This window comes from Nymphalis io, chromosome 9, assembly GCF_905147045.1.
Source record: "Nymphalis io chromosome 9, ilAglIoxx1.1, whole genome shotgun sequence".
NCBI lineage: Eukaryota > Metazoa > Arthropoda > Insecta > Lepidoptera > Nymphalidae > Nymphalis > Nymphalis io.
This window is the reverse complement of record NC_065896.1, coordinates 13,087,390-13,099,296: the sequence shown is the minus strand read 5'-3', so window position 1 is coordinate 13,099,296 and position 11,907 is coordinate 13,087,390. Positions and strand designations below refer to the sequence as shown.

The following is an 11,907-nucleotide window of genomic DNA, read 5'->3' as shown; positions in this document are numbered from 1 at the left end:
AGGTGGCCCATATGCTCGTCCGCCTTCCTATTCTATAAAAAAAAAATTTAATTAAAAGAAAGTCGATATTAATGAAATGATTATTAAAAATCGAATATTATCATCCAAGATAGTAATATGTTGCAACGAAACAGATAATGCACGCAGCTCCACAAAATACGAGTAAATTATTAGTTGCGTTTAACACAATTATATTTTTTATCTATAAAACTTATCTGACAATAATCACTGCTTGAAAACCCTAGTATTTCTAGTCACTTTATCAATAGTAGTTACCTTAATCAGTTTTGATAAAACAGTTCACAGTCACATTATAATAATACTTGCATATGTATATGTAAGAGCAGAGATGGCCTAGTGGTAGGAACGCGTGAATCTTAACCACCACTGAATTTTCATGTGCTTAATTTGTGATTATAATTCATCTCGTGCTTTACGGTGAAGGAAAACATCGTGAGGAAACCTGCATGTGTCTAATTTCACTGAAGTTCTGCCACATGTGAATTCCACCAACCCGCATTGGAGCAGCGTGGTGGAATAAGCTCCAAAACCTTCTCCTCAAAAAGAGGAGAGGAGGCCTTTAGCCCAGCAGTGGGACATACACAAGCTGTTACGGTTACGGTATGTATATGTACATACTAGTTTTCACCCGCGTTTCAGAGGGGGGCGATTCGCAGGTTAGTGACGTTTTTGCATTCGTAGTTTTTTTTATAGTATAGGTTGGCGGACGAGCATATGGGCCACCTGATGGTAAGTGGTCACCAACGCCCATAGACTAGTAGAATGTCTGATGAGTAGGTGGTACATACCCAGACGGGCTTGCACAAAGCCCTACCATCAGAACCGTAGTAATGTAAAACACACAGCGACTAGAACCGAAATAAACCAGTTAGTTAAATAAACAATTTGTCTGTTTAAAAAAGCCATTTTTTGAAATTCAATTTTGCTTCAAAATTGGTTCAGTGGTTTAGCCGTGAAAGCGTAACAGACAGAATTACCTTCGCATTTATAAGTATAGATAATTTTTTACCCATTTTGAATGTAACGTTTATATTTTTTAACGTCGTTATTTTTTTTTAAATAAAAATACCAATAAGGTTAAGATGGAAAATATTCAAATAAAATATATACAGATTTTAATTATTTATTTATTAAAATTACCGACATAGCATTGAAATCACATGTTACATAAGTACTGATTTTATTTAATATAAATATATTTTTATACAATTTTATTATGAAGATTAATCTTTAAAATTGATACAATATTTTTACTAAAAAACCACATTTTTATTGTCAAATTTCATTTGACATGAAACTTACAATTTTAACAATAAGTTAATTTAACAAAACAAGTATAAATTAATATTAAAAAAAAATTGCCTTCAACCTGATTTACAGCCAAATTAACAAAAAAAATTTATTTGGAATGCCCATTTTAATCTTAAACTAGAAATGCCTAACATCAGCCTTATACAGACGTTTTCACACTAGACCAATGCTGAAATAAATTCAAACAATTTATAATGTTTTGAATAATCTTTTTCAGACAACAATACAATGATTTTTAAAATTTATTTATACTTCTGTTATACTCTAACAACACAAACGAAAAATATATTCCGTGACAGCACACATACGAATTGAATGAACGAATTTTATCTTACTTACATTTTACTACATTGCCATGTCGTGTGAAAGAGATGTAAATAGTGCGTATTTAAACAAGTACAAAAGAAGAAGACAGCTAGTATTGTCACTTATGCGAAGATTTTACGCAAATCAACCGATCACTGTACTTATGGTAAGGACTAGTAAAAATAAATAGACAGAAGGGACATTTATCTTACGCAGTAGGTACTATGATATACAATATTATATACAAACACAGTACTTTATTTGAAAAATAGGCGGTAATATTGCACAACTGTCTCAGCTATTCTATAATCCAATACGAGTTGAACAACGAGTGAACTGAACGATTAGCGAAGTCCCAATTGGGACGTATTTGAGACTTAAATTTGCGCGCGCTGGCAGCATATCTACTTCTTTGTACATGTATAATATAATTGCAACAGTATAAAAAGTGTTCAGGAATTATAGTTCATTATATTATATCCACAAAAGAGCTCGTAGAAGGATTTTATAACTAAATAAGTACTAGAAAAGGTAAAAATAACTTTAAAAATCATTGTCTGCTGTCTGTATGTGAATCAGATTAATTAGGAATCTATTTTCCAAACCAGTGTCGAAAAGTCGAACCATTTGGCAAATTCATATTTTATGACAAAAATACCAAAAAATAAAGCATTATTAAAAAATTTACAAATGAAGATTATTATTACTTTACACACCGCAATATGAGTGAGAGAACCCTTAACATATAAAATATATTTAGAATACCGCTTTTGTTCATTTGGTCACTTACTTCAACAGTTTACAGACGAGCCTGACATACAACAAGAGCACATCGCGACTTTCTACCTCGCACCATTATAGATATATTTGTTTATGGTCATTAAAAAAACACAGATTATAAATATTTATTTAATAAATAAACGGACTGGCAAATGTCAGATACATTTGCCTAATAAAATGAAAAATAGCAAATGTTTTCTAGGTGGTGGGGCTTTGTGCAAGCCCATCTGGGTAGGTATCACCGACTCATAAGATATTCTACCGCTAAACAGCAATATTTAGTATTGTTGTATACCGGCTTGAAGGGTTAGCCAGTGTGAGCTACAGGCACAAAGGACATATCAGCCCCCAAGGTTGGTGGCGCGTTAGCGACTCAAGGAATGGTTAATATTTTTCACGGTACTAATATCTATGGGGGGTGACTATTTATCATGAGGTGGGCCATTTGCCCGTCCGTTTACCTATAACATAAAAAAATGACTACACGTCTACCTCTGCATGTAAGATACACTGCACAAGTTTCATTTATAGTTCAGCTCCAAGATATTACATCCCTCGTAATATGTTACCATACTTATTCTTAGAGGGGGGGAACAGATACAGATATACAGAGTATTTGTATTTGACGTGAGCGGATAATCTACTCTCAAAGGTGAAGAGGCTAATGCCAAGTTGTATAAGTGTTGCTCAGTTTATTATTATTATTATTATATTGAATATTTAATACCCATTATAATATGTTAGGAGTGGCCATCTGAAACCTGCTAAAGTTAATTGACCGAGTTCTCGTCCATCAGAGGGCGTCGTACTCTTTGAGAAGGTAGTGTCCCACGAGACGCTTCTGGACGTCCGTGACGCCGCCGTATATCTGGGTGCCTCTTGCGTCCCTATCGACACATATCATTTTGCTGGAATTATAGGTCACTGAACACCATGCGCGCATCAGTCGCGAACTAACGACTACTTAAATGATCGATTAGAAAAATAATTTTATCGTAAATTGTTGATGAAAAATATTACGAACATTAAACGATTCGACAGAACTGAATTTTAAAATATATGTACGGATTACACTCGAGTAATTCATCTCCTAGGAATCAGGATCGAACGTGGAGTAGAGGGGGGGTGGGGGGGTGTCAAGTCACCTGTAGTGTCGCTCGGCGTCGTAGTGCGTGGACAGGCCGCGGCCGCCCAGCACCTGCACGCAGTGCGCGGCGGCGGTGCAGGCCGCCCGCGCCGCCGCGTACTTGGCCGTGGCGCTGTGCTTGGGCCGCACGTCGCCCGCCGCGCGCCGCACCAGCAGCCGCGCGCTGTCCACCGCGACGCTCGCGTCCGCCAGCCGCTCCTGCGAAGCGCACTCGTCCTGAGTGTTGGGCCGCCCGCCCGCCGCGCGTGCCGGCTCGTGCTCACCTTCACCGACGGGAGCGACGTCAGACTCTTGCCGAACGCGACCCGCTCCTTCGCGTAGATCACGGCCGTGTCCAGGGCCGCCTGGGCGATTCCTGTGCGAGGAACGACCTATGCGTAAATTTTGATGACCGTATGACCGTTTCTTCATATGAGGATTTTACTTCACTTCACCGAGCACGAGTCGTTGCTTTTTCTTTAGGTTTTTGAGTAGGAAATGAGAAAATTCGAGCGTCAATGATGTTTGTAGTGATTTTAAGAATTCCCCTCGTCTTCTTCTCTAATTATTATAAAAACAAGTTACACGCGTGAAATGAGACCGTGACGGCACTCGCTTTAGAAATCGAATATAATTCGCACATTGGTTAAAACAAAAACCGATAACTTTAAGTAATTATCATCGCAGATCTTACTCCGCTAGCACTGTACACGGTATACGAACCGACGGCGTGCGCCGCGATGCCTATCCGGCCCTGGTCCAGCTGGTGCATGGCGATCCGGAAGCCTTCGCCGGCCCGGCCCACCAGGCAGCTGGCCGGCACGCGCACGTCGTCCAGCGTCAGGTCGCACGCCGTGGCCGCCCTGTGACCCGAGCTTCAATTCTGTTTTATATGCCCCGTTTGATGGACGGCTTGGAGGGATTTACAAGTATAGAGATACGAGTGGGAGTATATATATAGTCTTTGGTTATTAAAAATCTAACGATATGCTTAGTAGTATTGGTCGTATATTAAATCAAATAATTCTTTATTCAAATATAATTATAAGGACGCTTTTGAATCGTCATGTTACAGTATTGAAATTAATGTAGTCACCGGTTCGGAATGTAGATTCTACCGAGAAGAACCGACGAGAAACTCATTCTTATTGGATATTTTTTTTTTTTTATAGAATAGGAAGGTGGACGAGCATATGGGCCACCTGATGGTAAGTGGTCACCAAACGCCCTTAGACATTGGCATTGTAAGAAATGTCAACCATCGCTTATAGCCAATGCGCCACCAACCTTGGGAACTAAGATTTTATGTCCCTTGTGCCTGTAATTACACTGGCTCACTCACCCTTCAAACCGGAACACAACAATGTCAAGTATTGCTGTTTTGCGGTAGAATATCTGATGAGTGGGTGGTACCTACCCAGACGAGCTTGCACAAAGCCCTACCACCAGTAATTAATATTAGGTCATTACTGATTCTAATAAGATTACATCTCAAATCAGGAATACAATACCAGAAATTGATTAATATAGATAAAAATAAAGGTAGTATTCCGATAGAAATTAAATACACACCTCACGCCCATGAGGGGTTCCTTCTTCCCTCTAAACACACCCTCCGCATCAAGAGGAACGAGAAAGCCTACAAGAAATTCTCAAATATAAACGTTACTGTTGAGTAATTACATATTAGTAATTAGTTAAGTTTATGCTAATCAAATATCAAAATATTTGATTAGCATAAATATGTAAACTAAAACAAAAAAAATATTATACATTTATTATGCAAAGTATATTATAAAAGTTAGAATATTTTAGTTATATAAGTTATTTTGCACTTACACGCCAGTCCCTTATGTCTAAGTTCGGGATCGAAGGTGGCGAAGACCGCCGCCGCCGAGCCTTCAACGGCGGAGGTTACCCAACTCTTCTTGCCGTTAAGAATCCAGTAGTCACCATCCTGCCTAGCTCTTGTCTTGATATTCGCTACGTCACTGCCCGCATCTTGATTATAATTTAATATCATATACAGTACCGCAAATACTCATTAAACTTATACTTTAATAGTTGCACTTGCAGTTAAAATAATAATAAACAAAATGACATTTCTAACGCTACTTACGTGGGAGTTCGAGGCACGTGGTAACTAGCACAAACTGGTCTATTTCGATTTTAGTAATTTACTCTTTGTATGTATTACACTTTTACAAACGCAAAAACCTCTCCAAGCTGATTTATTCATAAATGCTTTGCTACAAGTCTACTCCCCCTTTGGCAGAGGGTTTGGGGCTTATTCTCCTGCATGTCGTAACTACTAGGCCATCTCTTATTTCAAAGAGTAAGTAAGTATGATTACAAGTACAAGGGCTATATACATATATAGAAGCAATAATGATCAGCGCATTGACGCTACAGCAAGCGATTGAGATTTTTTACAAAGCCAATGTCTATGACATGGTGATCATTTCATCTTTCTAGTAGCAATAAATCGATTTATCTTAACCAAAGTTCCCATTCCCTGATCCCAAGGGATTTGATCAGATCCCTAGAGAAACTTGGGAACGGGCGAAGAGGAGCGAGCGAGAGGAATTACTGACCTGGTTCACTCAGTGCAAAGCACCCAATTGATCCCTTAGTGAAATCGCTCAGGAACCTCTCCTTCTGCTCTGGCGTGCCTTTCTCGTTAACCAAGTTCGCGTACAGGAAGTTATGTATTGAGACTATCATGCCGGTACTGGCGCAACCGCGTGATATTTCCTCGATCGCGACAGCTAATGACAGGTAGTCGAGACCGAGGCCGCCATACTTGTCATCCACACACGCCCCCATTAAACCAAGGTTTGTGATATGTTTTATCTAGCAAATAAACTTTTTCAATTAACAATATGGACTACTTAAAAACATTAATTAAACTTTATAGTCTTTATTTCATTTAAGATATTAATCGAATGGAGTATTAGGTACTATAAGCTTATATTTCAATAATATTAATAAAGACATAAAATAGAGTATTTCGCTTCAAACTAACACATTCAACTATCGGTGTATCTTGTGGTTTATCGTAGTTTTATGTCGTGTGATACACGAAACGCTTGTCTAAAGCTTAAATATTGACGTTATATTCATTGTTAAATGTAAATGTCACGAAATCCTACATAAATAAAACACGTTTTTAATTTATTTGTTATAGTTTTGTTACTAAACTTAATATAGATAAGAATATCTAACTGGCATTGATATTGATCGATAATCGACAAATCAACCAATTATTTTTCTAATATCTCATATGGTGGCATATCTCGTTGAAGTAATGGTCACTATTTATAATATTAGAAATCGATACTGCGTGATGTATTTACGAAGTACGAATACCTACTTTGTAAATACACGCTTGCATCACAAACATTATGTTAACACGAGGATGCAAAACTAAACAACAATACAAAATAATTTGTACCTAAATTAATCAAGAGAAAATATTTTACAAAGTAATTCGAATTTATTTTAACGATGCCAACCTTATTAAAAAATATATATTCAACCCTTGATTAACAAAGAACATTATATTTAAAAAAAAGACCTTATTAAAAAGAAGACTAGCGCCATAGGCAATTACTTATTTACAACAACCAAATTGGTCAAAACAGCTAAGAATATTTATTTACAATGTATCAGTTAAAACAACAACGAAGTATTGTATTGATGTTGTAAGCCGTTGTTGTTGCGTCTGAACTATTTTCGAACGGAATTTGCCATCCCATCGGATTATAAGAGTGAAGGAACAGAGATCGCATCTGTGTTTGCGTACACACTGTGCATGATAATATGTCCCGTGCAATTGGCTAGTACCCTTTGAGCAAGGCCGGAAATCATTCAGGAGAACATAATCACACCTTATTCTTACAAAACTTAAATAAAATCATTTTTTTATTATTACTTTTTTATAGAAAAAGAAATCGGCGGGCGAGCATATGGGCCACCTGATGGTAAGTTATCACCAACGATCAGAGACATTGGCATTGTAAGAAATGTTAACCATCGCTTACATCGCCAATGCGCCACCAACCTTGAGAACTAAGATGTTATGTCCCTTGTGCCTGTAATTACACTGGCTCACTCACCCTTCAAACCGAAACAAAACAATACCAAGTCAGTACTTGGTATTGTTTGCGGTTGAATAACTGACGAGTGGGTGGTACCTACCCAGACGAGCTTGCACAAAGCCCTACCATCAGTAAAATAATCAATATTTATTAGTTGTTTCAAACTATATGTCATAGCATTCCACACAAATGCGAAAACTAAACAAAACATATGTATATAAAGAAGGTAAGACAAAAATAACAGTATCTTATTATGTCATAGCATTATCTATTTAACGCCGGATGTATGTATCCAATATCAAAAACACGCATAAAAGATAGATAGCTGTTGAATGAATAGCGTATTATTTTCATAAAGAGGTGACAAGTAGAATCTTTTTAAAGATATATCAAGCATTCTTATTTCATTTTATTGATTTACTAAACCCTCTTTACTACAAGTATATGAACAAAAGGTACTAAGGGATTAAAATGCTGACTTGTACTTAAGATAAAAACGTATGATAAAGGTAATGTACCTCCTTATGGTACCGACAAACACCTTGAAAGAAATGTAAATATTTATAACTCGACTGATAAATTTCGTCAGGCCATGAAATCGCCTTACCTTTGTAAAGGTCATTACTCTATGAGATATAAATAGTAATTTTGTACCAAATTTGAGTTATAATAAATCATCATATTTAATTTACTCTCATTTATATAGCAATAGGTAATGTATTTTACTTTTAACCGATTCAAAGATCACTCTTATTATGTATATAATACATATTTATTTTAATAGTTTTTTTTATCTGAAAAAAAGTATCAAATTTACTGAAGAAAAATGCTTTGTCAATATATGGTTTACTTACATTATTATTCGGTAAGAATGTATTTTATTGTACATATTAATACTTATACTACGTTTTTATTTTATTTTCATTGTATTTTTTATACATTTTCATTTTTATAATGAGAATCGTAATCCTGTGTACATTAAGTAATAAGTTATAACTGTGCAGTCATTTATGTAATGCTGTTGATTAAAAGTATAACTTATTAGGTGGTCAATGTGAGCGGATTTCCTCACCATCAGACATTATGCGTGGGCGAAATGAGGGTACGGGTAACAGATAACAAATCCTGAATCGCATACCCCCACAATTACACAAACCCCCACGGGATTGCCTCTACGGTTTCCACCGAAACCCGACCTCCGTTAATAGTTTTGATGGTTCTATATTAATTTCGTTGGTTAGTTTTGTGTCTTCAAATCCAGGGTAAACGGGTTCCTTCTGTGCAGGCGCGCTACATCCTAGGCCGTGACTATGCTTAAGATCAGGCAAGTCAACGCTGAAGCGCTTGCTTATTAACTGTAAAAAAAAAGTTGGTCTTTGATTTTCTGGAATTTTTCGTAGTTTATCGTGTGCGTATTTGTACATACGCCTAGAGTTCAAATGCTTTTAAATTACACAACGGTCACCCTCGAGAATTTCTCTGACCTCGAAAGGTCCCTTAAATTTGGCCCCTTAAAAACTAAAGTCCCCGACCAAAAATATTTTGATTTTTAGCGCGACCTACCTCCTCGCATAAAATATTAATGCTAGGATCGAAATTGGAATTTTGGTTGGATCTTACCGTAGTATTGATAGGTCGTATAGCATCAATGATACGATCGGTCGCACCAGTATCGTGGTTCGTGGCAGCACTCACGGTAGTCCTGGCGAAGACAATGCCGTAGGGTCCCGATGTTCCTCCATAGGCCGTGGACACGCGGTCGCAGCAGCGTTCCGCGTGAACGGTTTATTCTTCCAACAACGTTAATCAATTTCTGGAACATCAGTCACGGTCATCTGACCGTTATTAGGCAAGTTTCTTAGCTATTATTGCGCAAGATCACTGTTAATTAATAATCCAAAGCAGGGTAGGTGAATAAAGAACTTATCGCAATGTACAAAGCAAATTGTAAAGTTACTAAGAAACTTATAAAGTACGACACAATGTCTATCGCTTTTAAACAAATTGAAAAGTACTCACCAGATCTTTTTCGTATGTTACCACAAATTTTCTGCACTCACTAAATAATAATACTTTCGTAGGGTAGTAAAATAAATCGTAACTGCTTTAATTTAATTTGCATAGACAACGGTCCTATTTCAGGAAGCTAAGCGTATATATATATAGCAGAGCACGTGAGATTGCGATCCCACTTCTGATAACGGATTAGGTGGTCCATGTGAGCGGATTTCCTCACCATCAGACATTACGTGTGGGCGAAATGAGGGTACGGGTAAAAGATAACAATGAGTCGTAAGACAGTTTCCAGACTTGTTGTCTGTACGGCGGCTAGCACTGAAATCTAGTGTCGCCGACTCGCACTGACCCATCTAGACTCCGTCGAAGCATTATGTAACACTAACAATGCTTGCGGCTCGTTGTCAAAACAACTCCCGTATTGTTAACATCTCTAACAAGTAAATAAATAAAATAAAACAATCAGTTGATAGTTTTTAGATTTGTTATAAAGATGATTTCTTTCTTTCTTTCATATTTTTTAAGTAATTATATGATAAGTGTTATATTTTAGTGTTACTTATCTCATCTCAAGGGTAAGGGTAGTTGAAAAAAATAAATCAACTATCTTTTATTCCTAACTAATATTATAAATGTAAAAGTGAGTTTATTTGTTTGTTACACTTTCACATCTGTAATATTCAAATGATTATCATGAATTTTTGCATTTTGACTATATGTCAAAGGTACAAAGACCTAACATCTTCACATACTACTATAACTAGTATTAAATATTATAAGGCTAATTATTGACACATAAATAATAAAATAAATGCTTGGTATATCAATAAATAAATTTTTCATATAATATTTTGTTGTTTATACATACTATGTACGGTATCTTAAATGTATATTCTTTATAATACTTACCTCATTGAAAGGAAATCTTCCTTGTAGGTCGAGTTGAGATGCTTTAGGCTTAAGATATTGATTAGTATAATTTCTAGCCAATTCCTGTATAGCAAGCTGTTGTTCATTCAACTTGCTGGTGAATCTGCGGTTTTGTGAAACTAATACTTTCATGCATTGTGAAAGATTGACTGAAAAAAATTTATATACATAAATATAAATAAGATCTGTTCTGTAATGTTGAGTTTTTAGTCTGAATTAATTAGTAAATAGGATAATTTCTTGACTTCCAAGTAAATCAGATCAAGATATTTTTAAGATATGCTTCATTTTAACAATTTACTGTCTATTTATCTATTTCAATATATATTTTTTTTATGCTTAGAAACCTAATTCTAATATTTTTATATTTGTCACTATAATAAATATAAATTTAAACTACTTACTAAATTTTGTTGATGTTAATAACGCGCCTGCAACCATTTTGATACTTTGACTGTAAATAAAGTTGATATTACTCAAATGTCGTGAAATTACATATAAGCGGCATATGATAAATAATGATAATGACCAAGGTCACACGTCGAATTAATTTAAGGGCCCGTCAGTTTATTCTGTATTGAATTTCTCCTGATTTTTAATACTTTTGCAAAAAATACGAACTTTAAGATTATTACTTTAAACTACAATACGAAATTTAATTAAGGAGTTACACTATCTTCTCACCTAAGCTAGTCTCTTAAAACAAAATGAATTTGACGGTAAATTATAAATAATCAAATGAAAATAATATTCATTTAGGTAGGTAATTCATTTTCAACAGATATCATTGTCAACAATTTGTCAAGCGGTAAAAGTCATGTGTCGACTGTCAACGTCTGTCTGTATAAATCATTTTTTTGACAAATCATAGAAAGTACTCGTTTCAATAATAATGAAACGCTATAAATAAAATTAGTTACTTTGTTTACGATATAATACAAAAAAATGACAATACCTCACTTCCCTGATTGTCGGTAGCTATCATTTTAAGATTATGGGATCACTGATGAAAAAAATTGTGTTTATAATTCATCTCGTACTTGACGGTAAAGGAAAACATCGTGAGGAAACCTGAATGTGTCTAATTTCATTGAAATTCTGCCACATGTGTATTCTACCAACCCACCATTGGAGCAGCGTGGTGTAATAAGCTCCAAACCTTCTCCTCAAAAAGGGAGAGGAGGCCTTAGCCCAGCAGTGGGACATTAACAAGCTGTTACTGTACTGATGAAAAATCAATTCTTATATAGAAACCATAAGGCCAAGGTTAAGGCTTGAGCTTGATAAAATCACAAAAGTACACATACAATCCTACGT

The 11,907-nt window shown here is 35.9% G+C and overlaps 1 protein-coding gene across 3 annotated transcripts; it reads right to left on the bottom strand.

The window, feature by feature from the left end:
• Positions 1–1,146: 1,146 nt before the first annotated feature.
• LOC126770581 (short-chain specific acyl-CoA dehydrogenase, mitochondrial-like) lies at positions 1,147–11,387 on the bottom strand. Of its 3 annotated transcripts, XM_050490047.1 has the most exons (11): positions 11,275–11,375; positions 11,120–11,191; positions 10,995–11,044; positions 10,570–10,739; positions 6,139–6,397; positions 5,384–5,545; positions 5,117–5,183; positions 4,268–4,419; positions 3,829–3,920; positions 3,564–3,763; positions 1,147–3,305 (listed from the first exon to the last, which is right to left on the bottom strand). In XM_050490047.1, exons 3-11 carry the CDS (start codon positions 11,029–11,031, stop codon positions 3,212–3,214), a joined length of 1,233 nt encoding a protein of 410 aa, XP_050346004.1. In that variant the 5' UTR covers positions 11,032–11,044; positions 11,120–11,191; positions 11,275–11,375; the 3' UTR covers positions 1,147–3,211. The 3 variants fall into 3 exon arrangements, with proteins under 3 accessions (XP_050346004.1, XP_050346003.1, XP_050346005.1); XM_050490046.1 differs by lacking the exon at positions 11,120–11,191 and having other exon boundaries at positions 11,275–11,387; XM_050490048.1 differs by lacking the exon at positions 11,275–11,375 and having other exon boundaries at positions 4,268–4,407; positions 11,120–11,268.
• Positions 11,388–11,907: the final 520 nt, after the last annotated feature.

Coding starts and splice junctions, on each gene's coding strand:
- LOC126770581 (XM_050490046.1), bottom strand. CDS start 11,031: ATGGTTGCAGGCGCGTTATTAACATCAACAAAATTTA. Junction 10,740..10,994: donor ATTAACATCAACAAAATTTA/GTAAGTAGTTTA, acceptor AATTTTTTTCAG/TCAATCTTTCACAATGCATG. Junction 3,306..3,563: donor GACGCCGAGCGACACTACAG/GTGACTTGACAC, acceptor ATGTGTCGATAG/GGACGCAAGAGGCACCCAGA.